At 48.7% G+C, this 18,992-nt stretch overlaps 1 protein-coding gene across 2 annotated transcripts in view; it reads right to left on the minus strand.

Annotated features, from left to right (window-relative positions):
• PTPRG (protein tyrosine phosphatase receptor type G) overlaps positions 1-18,992 on the minus strand; it is a 1,528,043-nt gene that overhangs the window by 152,358 nt on the left and 1,356,693 nt on the right. For both annotated transcript variants that reach the window (XM_069643751.1, XM_069643750.1), the window contains 2 exons: positions 2,055-2,148; positions 836-912 (listed from right to left, as the gene is read on the minus strand). In XM_069643751.1, coding sequence (XP_069499852.1) covers positions 836-912; positions 2,055-2,148 — 171 coding nt within the window. The remainder of the gene's footprint in view (positions 1-835; positions 913-2,054; positions 2,149-18,992) is intronic.

Consider the following 18,992-nt stretch of genomic DNA (forward strand, 5'->3'; position numbering starts at 1 on the left):
ATCTAATCGCTGGCCGTGGTAGAGAAACAAGTTAACATACCTCAGCAGGAATCCCAGAGAGGTTCATGGGGGAGAGGGGCGAGAAGGGACACTGGAGGAAAGGAAGGACTTTGTGCTCACACCACTGGATGCTAGGCACATTATGAAGACAATGTGCCTGGAGGATAACTCTGGGGCAGCACGTATGGCTTGGAAGCAAGACAACACAGACGGATGTATGCGATCACTGCGACCACGCATAATTGTGACGGCTGAAAATGCGGACTATTTTTTTTAAAATTAAACCTCCTTAACCCCACATAGATATGCAGGGGAGGCCCCCCGCAGCACTCCCATATTACTATAATATCCTATACCCCTCCACATAAATGGGGGGTTTTAAAAAAAAAAAGTCGGGTATTTCAGCAGTAGCAATTGTGAGGGCGACATTTTGAGCCTTTTCCACGCAGACCAACCAAGGTCCGAATCCCAGTTCCGCACTTAGACACTGACCTCCGGCATCGAGCTTGTTACACACGATTATCTGTGTGACTTGGCACACATCTGCATCTTTCAGTTACTACGCCCAGCTGTGGGGTTGCAATGGCTGCTGCATGAACGTGAATATGATCGCAATTGCTGTAAAATAAAGCATGGCCTAAAGATATGCTAAAAACAGATTTTAATTCTAACGTTACACATAACTTGTTTCTAGCTAAATCTACTTTCCCATAATCCAAGACGCCCGACCCGCAAGCTTAAAAGAAATCCAGAACCAGGATTTTTGCATAAACAGCATTTCTATTAGCTGCAGCCCATCACATTAAAGTGATTTAGAACTGCAGGCCTTCCTTACCATGATATACGAGGCATTGATGTAATCGGTTCCTTTCATTCCAGGCAACGGTGCAAGTCCCACCCTGGCGCGTTCAGCTATGTAAAATAAAATACAGTGTCACTTTCATGCAACTCATAAAAGATAAGACAGACTCCTCTTGCTTTTATCTGGGAACCTTGAAAATGGGAATTAATTGAACGATGAAAATGATAGCATGGGAACTAGAAGCATTACGAAATGCAAGGGAATAAAGCAGATAAGACAGGGATGATAATGCATGCTTTAGACTAGCGCATGGTGTGCCCACATATTGCAACATGCACATAGATGGTGTCCTTCATGTTCAAATATACCCGGAGCAGACCTACAGGTTACACCACTGTAATAGTGTTATTTAACAATGCCTAAGGATATCGAATGTAAAGTAACAGGGCCTTGAATTATTAACCAGGTAAGGCATACATCTTTAATAGATTGTTCCATTTTATATTGTGGGGTTCAGAAAATGTATTATTGTATTTGGACTACCTCAAAGGCTACAGCTGAAGGAACATTCTGATACCCGGATATGCATTGCCACCCCCTCCCCCCAACCCCCAAACCAGGATATTTGATTAGCAATTATAATAGGGGAGCGAGTGGTTAATTGCAAAGTACAGCGTTGGGGAGCCACAACTTGATGATCTGAACCCTCTACAGTTTAGTGTTTGCGAACCTCCCACGCCATATATGCCAGACGGCACTAATGCACGGTGGCAGTGGAGTCCCTATCAAGATCCCCCCCCCCACAGTCAATTTGACTAGTTTCCTGATATTCCTCTTACTAGGCCTCAAACAATCATGGCAGCTGTCAGTCCTGTTCAACGTTTCAGCCCATATTCCCAAAATAGTCATTCCTACTGCAGAGGAAAAACCAACGCTCCTTTCACCTGGCTACACTGTTAATACTCTAGCATGCTAGGTTCAACCATATACAAATGGGAATCACTGGATTGCAGAGGTCTTCACTGGCATTTGTTCTAGGTCATCTGCCACCTTGTTCCTGCAAGGCAAGACAAATGCAGCCCAATGCCTTGTTGCTCTGGGGAGGCGAATGGGCTGGTACATACTTGATAAACCTTAAAAAAATAAAAATAAACTTGATCTTTCATTACCGTTTGACCCCTCAGGGTTTTGATATGTTGTCGAATGCAAAATAAATGAATAAAAAAACAGAAATCGGAGCATTGACTCTTACATGGCACAACTGAGGAGTTCCTGTTCTTTTCTTTGTTGCATTCCTTCTGGGCACTGAAGCATTCCACATACCTTGCGTTGCACTGTGTAACCAGCTGTAAAGAAATTAAAACAATTCCTAGTTATAGACCTGTTTTTCTAAGAAACGTACACTTAACTCTGTTATTTCAGAAAAAAACGAGAGCAAAGGTGAAGGTGTTCTACATAACAATGGATAATTTCTAATGTTAAAAAGATAACAATAAACATTGTATCATAGAAATGTGATGAATAATTTGATAGCAGTGGATTCTGATGCATGCTTTGAGGGTTTTCCAGGAGGCCATGTCTGCACCATTGTTATGTATGTTGAGAGGAAGGGTTTACCAGAACCTGATGGCTTCCACAGAAAGAGAAGGCCCTCCCTATCCGAACGTATGAACATCGGGAATCGCTTTCAAACAAGCAAGAAGGAATGCATAACATGTCAATGTACTATCAGAGTGGTTAAATAAGTTAGGGTCAGTATGGTATGCTAATTAACTGTACTGACACATAGGTAATTAAACAGTGACAAAAAGGCACACAAGTAATAATGCTTCTGCTTCAGAGGAGATAATGCATAAGATGCACACAGTACAAAGGTAAACCATTAACCAGCATTAGTACCCGGTGTGTTTTTTTTTTGTAAGCTTACAAACTAACTGATTGGTTCGCTTGCAAGCCTTACCTGACGGTAGGCCCACTCAGCTACTGTGCGACCATCGCAGTGCTTGCTTTTTTTCAGGCCATCGTGGAAATTGACTATTTGTAGTCCCTTCTCCCTGTTTCATGGCGCCCATTTTTTTAGTTTACTTTTTTTTCACTTTACTTGAATAGCTGCCATTGAAACGGAGAAGGGTCTATGCTCGGGCCTGTAATTATGGGCCCCTGGGGGCATTACTTTATGCGGTAATGGCCCGCAGGCTCGGAGCTTATTGCCTAAAAAGGAACAAGTTACTTACCTGTAACTGTTCTTCTCCAGCATGGGTCTGGCATGGATTCACATGCTTATGAATATTCCCCGACGTCAGGCTGGGAATCCTCGGTAAAGAAAAAAACAGTATCAGTTTCGTTTCTGATCTGTCTTTCGTAGTAGTAACCAATCACTGATCTCTGCGTCATACTGACCACAGCCAATGACTGCCCTCTACCTAAGCCCCGCCTCTGGCAGCCATCTTCAGATTTGGTAGCACGTGAAGTGGCAGTATGACCAAGTGAAGAGCCGCAGAGGGGTAGGCGGGAGGGTTCGCATGTGAATCCATGCCAGACCCATGCTGGAGAACAACAGTTACAGGTAAGTAACTTGTTCCTTCTCCAGCATGGGGTCTGGCATGGATTCACATGCTCATGAATAAAGAATACATAGCAGTACACACATGCACAACCACGCGAGGTGGCAAAGGCTCAACATTAAGCATTACATCAAACTCAACATTAAGCAAATCTTACCTCCTCACCAGGCTCACCTTAGGCGAACAGGTTGCGCAGCACTGCTTGGCCGACCTTGGACTCCTCCCTGGAATCCCGATCGACGCAGTAGAATTTCGTGAAGGTGTGCGTCGACTTCCACGTAGCAGCCCTGCAGATGTCCAGCAAGGGCACACCAGATAGGAACGCCGTGGTAGCTGCGATCGCTCTGGTGGAATGGGCACTCGGACGGCCAGGCAGGGGTCGGTTTGCCAACCGATGACAGCACATGATACAGCCGGAGAGCCATCTGGAAATGGAAGCCTTCGAGAGAGCCTTCCCCTGATTAACAGGTCCAAAGTTCACAAAGAGTTGTGACGTCTTCCGAAAACCCTTCGTGCGGTCCACATAGAACTTCAGCGCTCTAGCCACATCCAGCGAGTGCAAAGTCCTTTCAGCCGGCGACGAAGGCGACGGGAAGAAAACAGGCAACAACAAGGGTTCGTTGAGGTGGAAGTCCGACGGCACCTTGGGCATGAAGGAGGGGTGCGTCCTGAGCACTACCCTCATGTCGTGAAAAGTCAAGTACGGGGCCTTGCAGGAAAGGGCCTGGATCTCTCCCACCCGTCGTGCGGAGGTGATGGCCACAAGAAACGCTGTTTTCCACGACAAGAACTTCAACGGAGCCGAGTGCAGAGGCTCGAACGGAGGTCCCATGAGCTTGGTCAGCACCACGTTGAGCTCCCACGCCGGGGCCGGAGCCTTCACCGGCGGGAACGATCTGAACAGTCCCTTCATGAACTCTTTCACCAGACGATGAGACCACAAAGACGTCCGCCCCGTGGTTCTGGTGTAGCGGGAGATCGCAGCAAGATGAATCTTGATGGACGCGTGCGCCAGTCCAGCTTTGGCCAGCGTCAGTAGGTACGGCAGTACTTGGGGAGCCGTAATCCGCAGAGGGTTAATCTTCTCTGCGTGGCACCAGACAGAGAACCTCTTCCATTTGTGGCCGTAGCATTTAAGAGTTGAGGACGCCCTGGCCTTTGCAAGAACCTCTCTGCAGTCGGCCGGTATGTCGTATCCTCCAAACTCTAACGCTGCAGGAGCCAGGCCTGCAAGTTCAGCGACTTCGGGTCGTGATGGAGGATGGCGCCTCCTTCCCTGGAGAGCAGATCCGCGTCCACTGGCATCTTGATTGACGGGGACGCTGACAAGTCCAGAAGGTCCGGGAACCATATCTGCCTCGGCCACGCAGGTGCGACGAGGATCATCCTGCACCGTGACCTCTTGAGCTGGTTAATGAGCCGGATCAGCAATGGCAATGGAGGGAACGCGTATAGAAACAGGCCCTCCCAGGGGAACGAGAAAGCATCGCCTATGCTCCTCGGCTGGGGAAACCTGCTGGCGAACCTCCGGCACTTGGAGTTCGTCGCCGTCGCGAACAGATCGATCTGGGGTGTGCCCCACCGTCGGAAGAGGCGGTCCACTAGATCCTGTCGTAGTTCCCACTCGTGGCACGAGCGCAGCTCCCTGCTGAGTGAGTCGGCGATGGTGTTTTTTATCCCTGCCAGATGAAACGGCACCAGAAACATCCTTTGGGCGACGGCCCAATGCCACAGATCCTGCGCCTCCCTGGACAGGGCTGGGGACCTGGTTCCACCCTGTTTCCTGATGTAGAACATGGTGGTGGTGTTGTCGGTGAAGATCCTCACCACCTTGCCCTTGAGGGACGGAAGGAAGGACCTGAGGGCCCAAAACACTGCACAGAGCTCCAGGACGTTGATATGGAGGGACTTCTCCGTCGGGAGCCAAAGGCCTCTCGCGTGCAGATTTTCGGTGTGCGCTCCCACCCCTTCCAGGGAGGCATCCGTCCATGCCCACCGTCAGGTGCGCGCGGGTGCCCTACCACCGGATCGCTCGGCGGAAACTCTCGAGTGTGATCCTCTCCTCGAAGCTGCCCGTCGTCTGGATCCAGCGCACGTCCAGGAACTCCTGCAACAGGCGCATCCGGAGCCTGCACAGGGGGATGAGGTAAATGCAAGAAGACATCATTCCGAGGAGGGACTTGATGGACCTCACTCTGGCCGCGTCCGCAACCAGCATCTGCTGCACCTTGCCCAGAATGGACCTCGTCCTTTCCTCCGACGGAGAGGCCAGAAGCGACACTGTGTCGAGCTTCGCTCCCAGAAACAGTGCGTCTTGCGCGGGCACCAGGTGGGACTTGGCGTAGTTTATGGAGAATCCCAGGTCTGTGAGAAGTTGGACGGTCCTTGCCGTGTGCTCCACGGCGAGCTCCCTCGTCTTGGCTCGGATGAGCCAGTCGTCCAGGTAGGGGTAGACGTGGATCCCCTCTCGGCACAGCTGCGCCGCCACCGGTGCGAGGCACTTGGTGAACACCCTGGGTGCCGACCTTAGTCCAAAGGGAAGGGCTCTGAACTGATAGTGACGCCTTTGGACCACGAACCTGAGAAACTTTCGGTGTCCCTTTAGGATGGGAATATTGAAGTAGGCGTCCTCCAAATCCAACAACGACAGGAAATCGCCCTCCTCCAGCTGACCCAGGACGTGTTGGAGGGTGACCATCCGGAACTTCTGTGCCTTGATGAATTTGTTCAGTCGTTGTAGGTCCAGGATGGGGCGCCATCCTCCAGTCTTCTTCTTCACGATGAAGTATCTTGAGTAAACTCCGGAGCCCCGAAGCCTCTTTGGGACGAGCTCGATGGCGCCCTTCCTGAGCATCGCCTTTACCTCCAAGAGAAGTTGAGGGACGTGATGTTCTTTCCTGGCCACAGGGTGGACGCGCGGGCACCTTTTTTGAAACTCGAGCGCATGACCCTGGGCTAGGGCGTCCAGCACCCAACGGTCGGTGGAGATGGACTCCCACACACTGACGAAGCTCGCCAGCCGGCCTCCCACCGGGGTGCTTCGGTGGGGGCCCGACCCCACGGCCGGTTCAGTCCTGCTTCGACGAGGCTTTGCCACCTTGACCTCCTTGGCGACGACAGCGGGGTCCGCCTGACTTGCCTCGTCCCCTGTAAGCTTCCTGCGACGACGAACGGGCCGCTTGACGGTAGGTGGAAAATCCGCCGCCGGAACCTTTGGAGGCACCCTGTTTGCCTCCACCGCTCCGAAAGGGCGGCCGCCGTTGCTGGAGAACCCCAAGAGCCCGGGCCGTCTCCGTGTCTGCTTTGATTGCTTGAAGGGAGTCGTCCACTGTTTTCCCAAACAGGTTGTTTCCATCGAACGGCATTTCCAAGACTCTGGTCTGCACGTCTTGACGGAAGTCAGTAGCCTTGAGCCATCCACGCCGCCTAAGGCACACGCCGTTGCCCAACTGGCGAAATCCAGTGTCAGCGATGTCCGTCGCAATCGTAATGGCGTGGTCCGACGCCACCTCTCCTTCCTGTAAGATCTCTAGGGCATCCGCCCTCTTGTCGTCCGGTAGGAAGTCCAGCAGGGGGGCCAGTTTGTACCACAGCTCCCTGTCGTAGCGGGCTACGATAGCCAAGGCGTTGGCCGCCTTAATCGTCGTCGCTGCAGACGAGATGACCCTGCGTCCCGTCGTATCCAATTTCTTTCCCTCGCCGTCCGGCGGGGAAGTCGACGTAGAGGCCGCACCCCCCCTGCTTTCTTCCTGGCCGCCGCAGAGATGACGGAGTCCGGGGTCCGCTGTGCCCGGAGGCACAAGGGGGCCGCGTCCTGGACCCGGTACTTCTTCTCGTACCGATCCCTTCTAGCCGGCGTCGTGGATGGGTTCTTGAGGAGGGCGAGGCCCTCATCCCAAATATCGTCCAGTAGAGGCACAGAGAGGACCGTCTTCCTCTTGGCCTCGCGCCGTTGATAAAGGAAACCTTCCTTCTTCTCTTCCGGGCAGAGCTGGAAGAGCTCGGATGCCCTGGCGATCATGGAGTGAAACGATCCAATCTCGTCGGGCGGGGAAGCCCGGGTGGGAGGTGACGACGGCAGATCCTCGTCGTAAACCTCGCCGTCCATACCCGTCGCGGCCGTGTCAGTCCCCGTATCATCCCCACGAGTCGTGGACGGGGAGGAGGGCTGAACAGGGCGTGATGGCTGAAAAGGAGGTGGAGGATGAATCCTTCTCTTAGGGGGAGGGCTCCCAGAAGGGCCTGGCTCCGGGTCCCCCGTTGGGAGCGGTTCCTCCGCTGGTGGTAACGGCAGTCTCGTCCTTATCTCCGAGCATAAGGACTGTATAGCCAACAAAATTGCTGCCGAGTTGTCTTGCGGCGCTGGTTGAGGGGAGTCCGACGGGCGGCCAGGGGCCCCGTCGGCACCCTCGACGTTATCGTCGTCTCCTACTTCGGGATCCCTCCCGACGGGCTGGTCTTCTTCCATGCCAACGCTGTGGCTTAAGACCTCAATCAGCTCTTCCTCAGAGGTTGAGGCCGAATCCACGACGACCTCCTTCCCCCCCTTTTTCTTCTCTGTCGGAGGTTTCACGGGGGTCCTGTCGATGGGCATAAAAGAGGACTCCCTCCACGGTGGCAGGGAGACTCTGAGCCCCGAGGTCGCCACCACTGGTGTAGCCTCCACAGGCTGAGCCAGGGCCGCCGCAACTGTCTCGATAGAGGCCTTGGCCGGATGGATTAAGGCTTTCACCACCTTAGGTGCGCTCACCGCCTTCTCCTTGGGGGGAGGGACACTGCCTCGCTCTCCCTCCGATGGGGCCTTCGAGCTCGACCGGGGCCTCTCCAAGAGCTTCGCCGGGTGCTCGGCCTTCCTCTTACCCGAGCCAGAGCGTTGGCTCGTGGTTGATGGTGCCGGGGAGGATGCGCCCTGCCTGGCGCCCGTAGAGCCCGACTGTTCGGCGCTCCCGGTGCCAGCGGAGTCGCGGTGCTTGGCCTTGTGTTGGACCCCCGTCGCTGGGGCGTCCTCAAAGGTCTTAGAAGACCGCTCGGATTTCTTCTTCTTCTTCTCGCCTGACGGGCTCTTCCCTTCCCGCCAGTTGGCGAGACGTTGATGGCGGTCTTTCATGGTCCGCTCCGACATATTGCCGCAAAACGCACAGTCCTTCTCCACGTGCGTCTTGTCCTCATGTAGGCAGTAAAGACAAAAGGAGTGTTCGTCTTCCTTAAAGACATTCTGAAGCTGGCATCCAGGGCAGACCCTGAACAGCCTTTCGGGCGTCGAGCTTCCCTTCTCCTGGGCCATGTCCGAGATGGGCCTGAGAAACTTCTGGAGTCCTCCAAAAGCGTGGCTCGACGAAATCTTCACCCTTGAGGGGCGTAGACGAATCCAACATGGGTCCCCGTTGATCGGATGAAGAAACGGTGGAGCTTGAGGCTCTTTTTGACTGAAAAATCGAAGTTTTTGAGAAAAAACGTGAAAAAATTGCACTAACGCTCGAGAGCAATAGCACGAGGATCCCAACACTTGAACGTGCGGTAAAAATCTGAAGATGGCTGCCAGAGGCGGGGCTTAGGTAGAGGGCAGTCATCGGCTATGGTCAGTATGACGCAGAGATCAGTGATTGGTTACTACTACGAAAGACAGATCAGAAACGAAACTGATACTGGTTTTTTCTTTACAGAGGATTCCCAGCCTGACGACGGGGAATATTCATGAGCATGTGAATCCATGCCAGACCCCATGCTGGAGAAATGCCAGTGTTCAAGCAATCAAAACTGGTTTGCATAACAGACTAGTTGTGCATCAGATTTCCACCAGTTGATTCCACCAGAGCTGTCCTGCTCTAACACATTTAAGTGATGAAATAAAGATCAAAGCGATAAGAGAAGACGCTGGGATAGTTCGGACGAAAGTCACATTTTCAGGAAATGAAATCGAGAGTGAGAGTTAAGCATGACCCCCGACCTAGCACAGAACAGTTCAATACACCTTAACATAGGTCCAAGCAGCAAGAGTATTTCCAGGAATGACCCCTAAACCCTACATTCCCAAATTTCCAACTGGTGACACTGCATTGTCTCATAAGCAGCTATCCAACAGTCAGACTCTAGGCATAGGCTCTCCAAACCATTCCATAGAATTAGTGACAACCTTTCGCTACTCACAGTCCTTTATTGATCATTTCTGTTATACACCAATGTACAGTCTGTTTAGAGTTCTATCTGTACACAGTAGGATCATAGCCCACACTAGTTAATTTTCTCTCCCATTACAAGGATTACCTGTGAAAATCCTGAGGGCACTCTCATACCTAGTCCTCGGCGATCTTCTGTTCAGGTGTCTAGGGAAGGGCCATCACTTTTGGATCCCGACCCTGGGGGGGACTCGTGAGGGAGGATCACCTGGCCAGAGGTACCTTGGGGTGAGGGTACCTGAAGGTGAGACACCATATCCACCATTTCCTGACAGTGATTCACCCCATCCTCCTTTGTAGGATATTGCTGCCCAAATCCTACTCCCCCCCCTGAAGTCAGACTAAGTACTGAGAAGAAAAAACTAACCCCAAGAGTAATGAAGATTACCTATAGGAGACAGCACTATATTACTGAGACGAAGAGGGAGCCTGAAGGCTATAGAGCTGAATGTCAGGTATGTCCTGTTAATTGGACTAATCGTGGTGAGGCAATTGAACCTTGGACTTCACACCTGCAGCCTGATGGAGACTCACAGGTGTATAAAACTTGGAGTCCACAAACAGCAAAGGAAGCAGTAAGCCTGTGGAGTGAGAGAGACACAGCAAGGCCAGCACAGCCCACGAGAAACCAGAGGGGAACAAGCTGCTGGAGAAAGGCACAGTATGTTAATGTTAATGTTAAAGGTCATTTGTACCGCGCACTATCACCACCGAAGTGGTCCCCTGGCGCTCTGGCGGCTCTGAAAGGGGAGGAGAGGGGGTGGGTTAGTAGGAATAAGCTGGAAAAGTGCAAGAGAGCAGTGATGTGCTGTTGGCAGCCTCCGCCCGGTGGTTCCGTCGGCTGGGCTTGGGGTGTTTTATGGTCCGTAGTCGTCGTGTGCTGTTGTGCAAGTCTATGTGTGGTTTGTTTTGTTGTTGCATTGTTGTGAAGTTTGTGCGGATTGCTGCGTTTAAGGCTTGTGTTTGTGTTTGGTTATAGTTTGAGAGGTGTATGCAGATGGATGGAATTGTTAGCTGGTTGGTTAGTTGGCATTGCTGTCCTTGCAATTGTGGGATTCCATCTAGGTCCGGTACATGCTAACAGTCACATTTCTATCTAGATGCCGCGCAGGCCAGGTTTATAATTCTAAGTGAGGTGCATGCTAAGAGTCACATATGCTAACAATCACATTTCTGAAATTCCATCTAGGTGTGGTACATGCTAACAGTCACATTTCTATCTAGATGCCGCGCAAGCCAGGTTTATAATTCTAAGTGAGGTGCATGCTAAGAGTCACATATGCTAACAATCACATTTCTGAAATTCCATCTAGGTGCGGTATTTGCTAACAATCATATTTCTATCTAGATGCAACGCGGGCTAAGTTTGAGAATTCCGTCTAAGTGTGGCACATGCCAACAATCATATTACTGCCTAGATTTTGCGCAAACCTAGCTTGAGAATTCCATCTAAGTGTGGTATATGCTAACAATCACATTTCTGTCTAGATTTGGCGCAAACCTAGCTTGAGAATTCCATCTAAGTGTGGTATATGCTAACAATCACATTTCTGTCTAGATTTGGCGCAAACCTAGCTTGAGAATTCCATCTAAGTGTGGTATATGCTAACAATCACATTTCTGTCTAGATTTGGCGCTTCTGTCTAAGAGTGGACATGCTAACGTTCACAGTTCTATAAAGAGTGGACATGCAAGTATTATGGCACTCTATGTTATTGATAGGTAAGATAGAGTGGCAGGGGTTTTCTGGAGTAGAGTGATTGCTCTATTCCCCACCCCTGCCACACTCACGGTTTTTGTTGGTGTCTGTTGGCTGCTGGCTTCCTTGGCTTCTCCTGCTGACACCTGCAGACACTTCCTGGAGTCGCCTCTGTTGGAGTCGCCCTTGGCCTCGGGGCCCTTAGCCGCTGGGGGCTGCCGGGCAGAGGGCTGCCCTGGGAGGACCGGTGATGAAGAGTGGATGCACCAATGGGAGGGAGGGCGGGCTGGGGAACCAGGAACGGGTGCGGGGAGGGAGGGATGCAAATGTATAACAGAGTGTCACTGCGTGGCGAGGGAGCCGTGTCTCCAAGGAGCCTGGGAGCGTGAGAGAAGGTAGCTGTGGAAACAGGCGGCCCCTATGCTGTGTCCGAGAGTTGCTTGTTCCCTGACTGTAAACAACAGTCTAAGGGTGTCTGCAGAGAAAGCAGTAAGATCCTAACCGTACAAACCAAGAAACTGAGAAAGAAAAGTTACGCGACCGGTGAGTGCCAATGAATGAGAGAAATTGTTGAACGTTAGTGAAGGTACACTGTATCGGAGTAATCGTGTGCAGGCAGCACATCCTCGAAAGCTTCCGATGAAAACCAAATGATGAAATAGACTAATGCAAGGTCAGCAATGGGCTAATGAGTATCTATGTTTCAGAGTGGTAATGTTTAAGGAAGTATACGTGTTCAAAAGACTGAACAGTTAAAGGACAATTCTACAGCAACGCGAGCTAGTGAAATTATGAGAGAGTTTTCTGCGTGTAAGCAGTAGAGGGGACCAGCGAAGTGTGGGCAAAATGCTGAATTGAAAGTTTAAGCTGCATTTGAATCTTCCAAGTGTGAATAACCTAACAATCCTAAGTTACAGGGATAAAGTGCTTTGGTATGGGCAACTGGTTGTGCGACCTGTAGTGGGTAGAATGTGCAGTCCGTCAACTGCGCCTAGACCTGGGCACACCAACAAAATGAAAAGAAACGGTAGAAACAACCGAGAATCCAGAAAGAGCAGAATATTGATTTGTAATCAGTGCAACAAGCTTGGGGGAAAAGAAACCTAAGCTCTGTGAGAAACCTGAGGGTATTTCCCCCCAAGTAGATCTCGGAAACCCTTATTCAAGTGGCCAGGGGAGGGCTGGTGCTCTCAGATCCCAACCCTGGGGGTGGACGGGCGAGGGAGGATCACCTGGGTAACAGAGCCTAGGGTTTTGCTCGGGGAATCGTGGTATTGTGCCGTGGAAGATGGAGATGAGGATGATATAACTGGGGCCTTTGTAGGCAGTAATAAGTCTACCAACCTACATCCCATTGAATCTATCTTACCCAAATCTACCACCCCTCTGTATGTAACTAATCCCATAGGATCCCATACCCCGCTGCATTCAGAAACCATCTCTCTCAGAATCCCTACTTTCAAGTTCCTTTTCGGAATACTCCCAATCATTTTTCTTCCCGTTCCTCTGATTATTACTTTCCGCACACTCCCAACCTGCTCAGGTAAAATACTACAGTTCGCACAATCCCCCCCAGGTTTATTTTGTGATCCTAACTATTCCTGGTTGCCCTGCAGACCTTACCAATCCTGGTCCTCCGATTGTCCCTGTCCCTTTGTGAAATCCCAGTCGAAAGTGACCAACAGTTACAAATGCCACCGTTTGGTATGTTCTGTTCACAATTCCGATCATTCTCATTCATTTCATCCGTCTCAAACCACCAACTGGCACACATCCTATCCCGTAGGACATTCCGACAGGCAAAGTCAGGCAATTGACTCAAATCACACACACCTGACGACCCTTCCTTTTCCCCACAGGGATAAAAGGTGGAGCAGGAGAGTGCAGTATGAGCAGGGTGAGTACAGCAGACAGCACAATGAGACCGCTACCATGCAGCTGTTCAAGAGAAGGAGAAAGCAGCAGGAATCAAGAGGGTGCCGAGGAGAGAAGGGACCGTGCCCTTTTCATCTCAGGCCTGCAGAACCTTCATGGAAGAAAGCCTAAGACCACAAACAAGAACGCAAGTGTCCTGAAGCAGATGTCAACGGTACACGGGGCAAGCTTATGCCGGCATAAGCAGGAGCAAGGGAAGGCCCGCGCCTGTGGTACCAGCCTTGACTCCAGAGAAGCTAAAAGCCAAGTGGTTCATCACAGCCGGTTAGTCGAAAGGGAAACTGATAAGAACCAGGCTCTGTTGAGTGAGAATTGCAAAGTGGCAAGTTTTGAACCAAAGCTGATGAACTTTGAATGAACTGTCAAAAGTGTGAGGGGGAGAACAGCAGCAGAGGGAAACTGGCACCATGTGGGTGCCAACTCGAGACACTCTGGTCAAGCCCCAGAGAAACTAGAGATACCAGAAGAGTGTAGGAGGGCCAGCAAAATAGGTCAAAGTCGTCATACAGAGGATCAAGCAAAATACCTGTACAATCAAAAGACATTGATCTACAAGCAGTGTGAGAGAAAGGGAACTGGATCCCACAAGAAGAATCCAAGCCTGACCGAGGGAGATCTAGGAGTGAAGCTATCACCCAAAGTTGATTTTTATAGGAACTGTGCTATATTTTGGAATACGGTACATAAAGGGTCAATGCCCAGAACAGGGGGACCCAGGGGTGAAGCCATCACCCTACATGAAACTGTGATAAACAATTGAGAAGGGTCAGCACCCAGAGGAGGGGGCACATGTTTCAACAATTATCACCTTAAACAAAATAAGGGAACAAACTTTCATTTGGTTAAATGAACTTTTTGGTTTTGTTATTCGAACACGTCAGGCCCTCGTAGGCAAGAGACTTTCAAAGGAAACAAGACTTGGCCATCAACGGTCCTCAGAACTGCCACTGGAACTGTCACCTCGTGCTGGAGAAGCTTGAGAGAGTACTGTGCTCCAAGCTCTCATCTTACCCTGTGTCCAAAAAGTGGGGAAGGAAGACCCAGGCTACTGCATCCTGACATATTACTTGAGAACACTGGTTTATTTTCTTGAAAACTATGCCACACCCTTTTTTAGTATTAGTTGTGAGGTTTGGCAATAGGTTTCTTAGTATAGGCCCTTTTATTTTGACACAACACCACTAGGACTGACTTATTTTTCATTTGATGGTCGACACTTGCTCCCCATCTTAGATTTAGATTATACATTTTTCCAACCTTCACACAGCATTCATTGTTCAATACACACCCTTTAACTGTGATCGCTTGTGTCTGTCTTACTTGTTGTCACCATGAGTTCCTCACAGCTTCTACGGAACACCGAGCTTATTGGTGAAGCAAGAATAAGCTTGGGGAATGAAGACCTAAGTTTTTTGGGAACATTATCTTTTGGATATTTGTTTGTTGTGGACTAGCAGCTGTAGCTTGGGAGAAGATCCCTGAGCCTTTTTTTGGAACACTGTGTTGTGAATCCATGCTTACAGCTTGGGGAAGGGAACACCAAGCTCTTTTGGAACTTTGTTTTAGTAAGCCAGTACCTGTAGCTTGGGAAAAGAGTCCCAAGCTCCTTTTGAACATTGTGCTGTGAATTGGTACTTGAAGCTTGGGGAAGGGAAGCCTGAGTTTTTTTAGCACATTTTCTTTGGAACTGTATCCTAAATTTGGGGGAGGGAGCTAGAGATTGCTCCTGACTTTAATTTGGACACTACCTTTTGAGTTTGAATATCCTTGCACTATATTTAGGTATTAGAAGTGAAGGCAAGCATAGGTTTTGAACAGAGTTTTGTTTTGGACTTCTGGACATAGACATTCCTTTAATTCTTTAAGTAGGGCAATCCCCACCATAGCTGTAGGGCAAGTTAGACGCTACACCCATCCTGACATTCTAATAAAGGTTTTAAAAACTGTTACATCTATTGTCTGTGCCATCTCTTGATACCATGACTGTCTCACAACCCTGTCAAAAAGATTTTACCTTTCACTCTTTTGTAACCCCAAAATATAAGTGCTAATACTTTTCTTCTTCAGCGATCCAACAATGCCGCCTGAAAGTTGCATGCCAGAGGTTATGTTGGAATTCTCACACATACCCTGCTCGTCAGGAAATTGGGAAAGTCGCACATTTGAAAAAGAACACACCAATGAAGCAGTGAGTGTCATTTTTACCTTTTGTAAAAATAAGTATTGGGTCTTAAATAATTAATATGTTCTTTAAAGTAGGGCTATTAATCAACATGACTCCTTTGTATGATTCCAGCAGAAAATGCCATCTGTGGCATGCAATGGGGTTGTAACATGCACTAAAAGTAAACCAAAACAGATGATTTAGATATCATAAAAGCAATCACGTCGCTCCTGGTGGAGCTCAAGTTTTAACTCCAAGCACTGTGTTTAAGATTTTCTGGTTTAAGAAACAAATGGAACACAGGACCATTTCTGTAAAGCAAACTGATGCCAAGACCTGCATTTTGTGCTGTTCCTTGAAAGTGTGAGGCAGATGGCCAAAGTGGCTAAGGTGTAGGGAGAATAAAAGGCCAGAAGACGTTGTTACAAGTTTAAGTGACAAAGAAGCCCAAAAAATGCAACATATGAGTTATTGTCTGTCCCTTACGCCCCATGACCACAAGGGTGCACCTGCGGGAAGCGTTAATCACCTGGGCACTTGAGAGATGTCCCTCGACATATTGGGCCTTTGAGTACATTTCATGGAAAGAGTATGCCTGAATAACTAAGCAGAATCTACATTCATGGACTGCTGTATCTGCTGAAATGTGACTGCATATCCAGAAATATCAAGGCCCAAGTGTGCAACTTTGAATCGGCAAGGAAATAAAGTCTCTATTGTGTAAATATTTAAGTCAAACAATGCACCAGCCAATGTCTTCCCCTGAGATTTTCTAAACTAAGTTATTTACTTTCTAATGGAGCACTACTAATAGGTATGTGGATTACAGCCAGTGATGCATTTCCTTTAAATCACGTGCAACAAATGAAGAAAAGAAAGAAGCAATAGTTCTATTGGATTGGCTAGCACCGCCTTCAATTCACAGCCAGTCTTGTGCTAAGTTGACCTGCATTTCAACTGGGAACAAAACTCCACCCGCCTTTGGAAGTCTTCCAGGGGAAGATGTTACAAAAACACCTTTAAAGTAGGAGGATCTACAATTTGTGGCCTTCACACAAGCTTGAGATCTGGAATTACGAGATGGTTGGAGCCTGTGCAATTTTACGGCCAGCCTCTAGGGCAAAATAGTACATTAGTTGCCAACCTATTGATCACCATAGAAAAGAACATGCACGTTGGACTAATGCAATGAGAACAAAACTGTTGCAATCAATAATAAAGGCCTTGCAAAGAGATATTATGTACTGAGAGCAAGACTTCCAGGAGAATGACAGGGCATGTTTAGGCATGTATATTTCCCTTAATTTGTAGAGCAGCACCTATTTCTCAAGGACTTTACATTCAGAAAGTGAATTTAACTCATAACCGTTGAACAACAAAACTGAGGAATATGAAACCCAGTGCGATTTGAAAGAGCAAAGAAGCATCTTCAATTTGACACCAGACGTAACTTGATTATGACTTTTTAAAATAATTAATACAATGGGGAAAATGTCCAACCATCTTGGATTCATCAAGTTTGAATATTACTCTCATAAATGATGGAAGGTAAACAACATTTCTTCCAAATATATTTGGAATGGTTTTGGTCCCCAACATTTTTTTTTTTATCACAGGTATACAAATAATAATAATCACCCAATGAAGACTGAGGGTGTATATTCAATTGGGTAGTCAAACTATGAGATGGGCCAATGAGAACTTGTCCAATCACAAACATGCACATCATTTTGACATATGGTGGAAAATATGGACATTTTAAAAACCGTGTGAGAGGAGAGGGATTCTGAAACTGGGAAGAGCTTCAGGACAGAACACCACTTGTTCCTATTGGATGGATTAAAATGGGTAAATGCCTGATGAGAAGGTTACTGTTCCAGGGAAGGCTCCTGTCCAAAAGGGGCATCTGCAGAAGGGAAGCAGATGATTACTGAGATTTCCCATGGAACACATGATGATGTGTTCTGGTCTCATTCATCTAAAGACGATTTTCCAACACCTTAAAAGGTGGTAGTTTAGGAAGGTATTATCAAAATACATTTATTCAAATGGAACATGAACAGTGCAATCTTACTGCGTGTAAAAGTGAAAAGAAAAGTGAAATGTCAATTAAATCCTACTTAAAATACCTTTTTAATTTGTGTGAGCAATGGTATAGATATCAGAACTGTGCATCCCAGTGTGCTTCTCTTTATAATCTTAATCAAATTAAATTGTACCCAAAGTGTTTTCACAGAAATAGTTCCATTGGGGTGTGATAGGACATCCTTAGCAGAGCCTAGTGAGGATCAGTTTGATAATGTATATTCTGTAAAGGCCGTAATTACTTTAAATACATTTGAAAAATTAAGTGTTACTCACCGGAGTGACTAACGTACTCCTAGTCCATAGTCCGCTTTCCTCCATCCGGTATGGGCGTCCCTTGCGAGGGAAGGGAACGGAACCTCTTTTCCACCAGAAAAAGACATTTCCACTTTAAGTTTACTGGCACATGGGGGCGCGGCCCTGGGAGCTCAGGCTCCCTTAACCTTACGCACCGGTGCCATACATCCGTCACCTTTTGACGGATCAGCTGTATTACGCTTTAACAAACTTACTGGTCTTATTATAGACTGGTAGATGATGGGACGTATGGAAGAAAGGGGACTAGGAGTACATTAGTCACTCCGATGAGTAAAACTTAATTACTCCTACGTCCTGCCCCATTTCCTCCATCCTTTATGGGAGAGAACAACTGACAACGCCCTGGGGAGGAGAGCCTAACCTTCTAGGCAAATAGATTACGCAATACCGCTTGGCTGAATTCTGCATCAGCCTTGGCACTGGTATCCCAGCAGTAGCGCTTGCAAAAAGCCAAAGGATTGGCTCATGTTGCTGCCCTACTGATCACCTGCCAGGGAACGTGGCACTGAAAAGCGACTGCGGTCGCCTTGGCTCTTACCGCATGCACATGCCCTGCGGTGGATCCTTACGTTGCGCCCTGTATGCCTCCTAGATCGCTGCCGTCATCCATCGAGCTATGGATGCCTTGGAGGCCTGATGCCCAGGCCTGGAAATTACAAACATTACAAACAGTGCGTCCGTCTTGCGGACGCCCTTCGTTCTGTCCAGAAAGTATTTCAGCGCTCTCCTGACATTCAGGCATTGGAGCGTTTTTTCTGCATATTCCTCGGGGTCCGGGAAGAACGTGGGTAGCACAAGCTCCTCGTTGATATGGAAGGATGATACCACCTTCAGAAGAAACTTCGGGTGGGTGCAGAGCATGACCATGACCTTGTGAAATCTAGTGTATGGCTCCCAGACGACTAACGATCGGACATCACTCTGTGAGCCGACTTAAGACCAACCAGAAGGGCTGTCTTCAGAGTAACCAACTTAATGTCTGCTGTGGTAATGGGTTCAAATGGTTTGTCTGCTATAGAATTTAGTACTACATTTAGGTCCCAAACTGGATGCAGGTGTTTGACCGGAGGGTAAAGCCTGGTCAACCCAGTCAGGTGTTTCTTTACTACGGGATTGGCCAAAGAGTTACTGTACGCACCGATAGCGGCCAGATAAGTTCTGCAGGTATCGACTTGGACACCAGACCTGGTGAGATAGGCCGAGAATGATAAGACTTGGTCAAGAGTGCAGATCAGTGGGTTCACCCCGG

The sequence above is a fragment of the Ambystoma mexicanum genome, chromosome 2p (assembly GCF_040938575.1).
Source record: "Ambystoma mexicanum isolate Mex_15411 chromosome 2p, UKY_AmexF1_1, whole genome shotgun sequence".
In the NCBI taxonomy this organism is placed as follows: Eukaryota; Metazoa; Chordata; class Amphibia; order Caudata; family Ambystomatidae; genus Ambystoma; species Ambystoma mexicanum.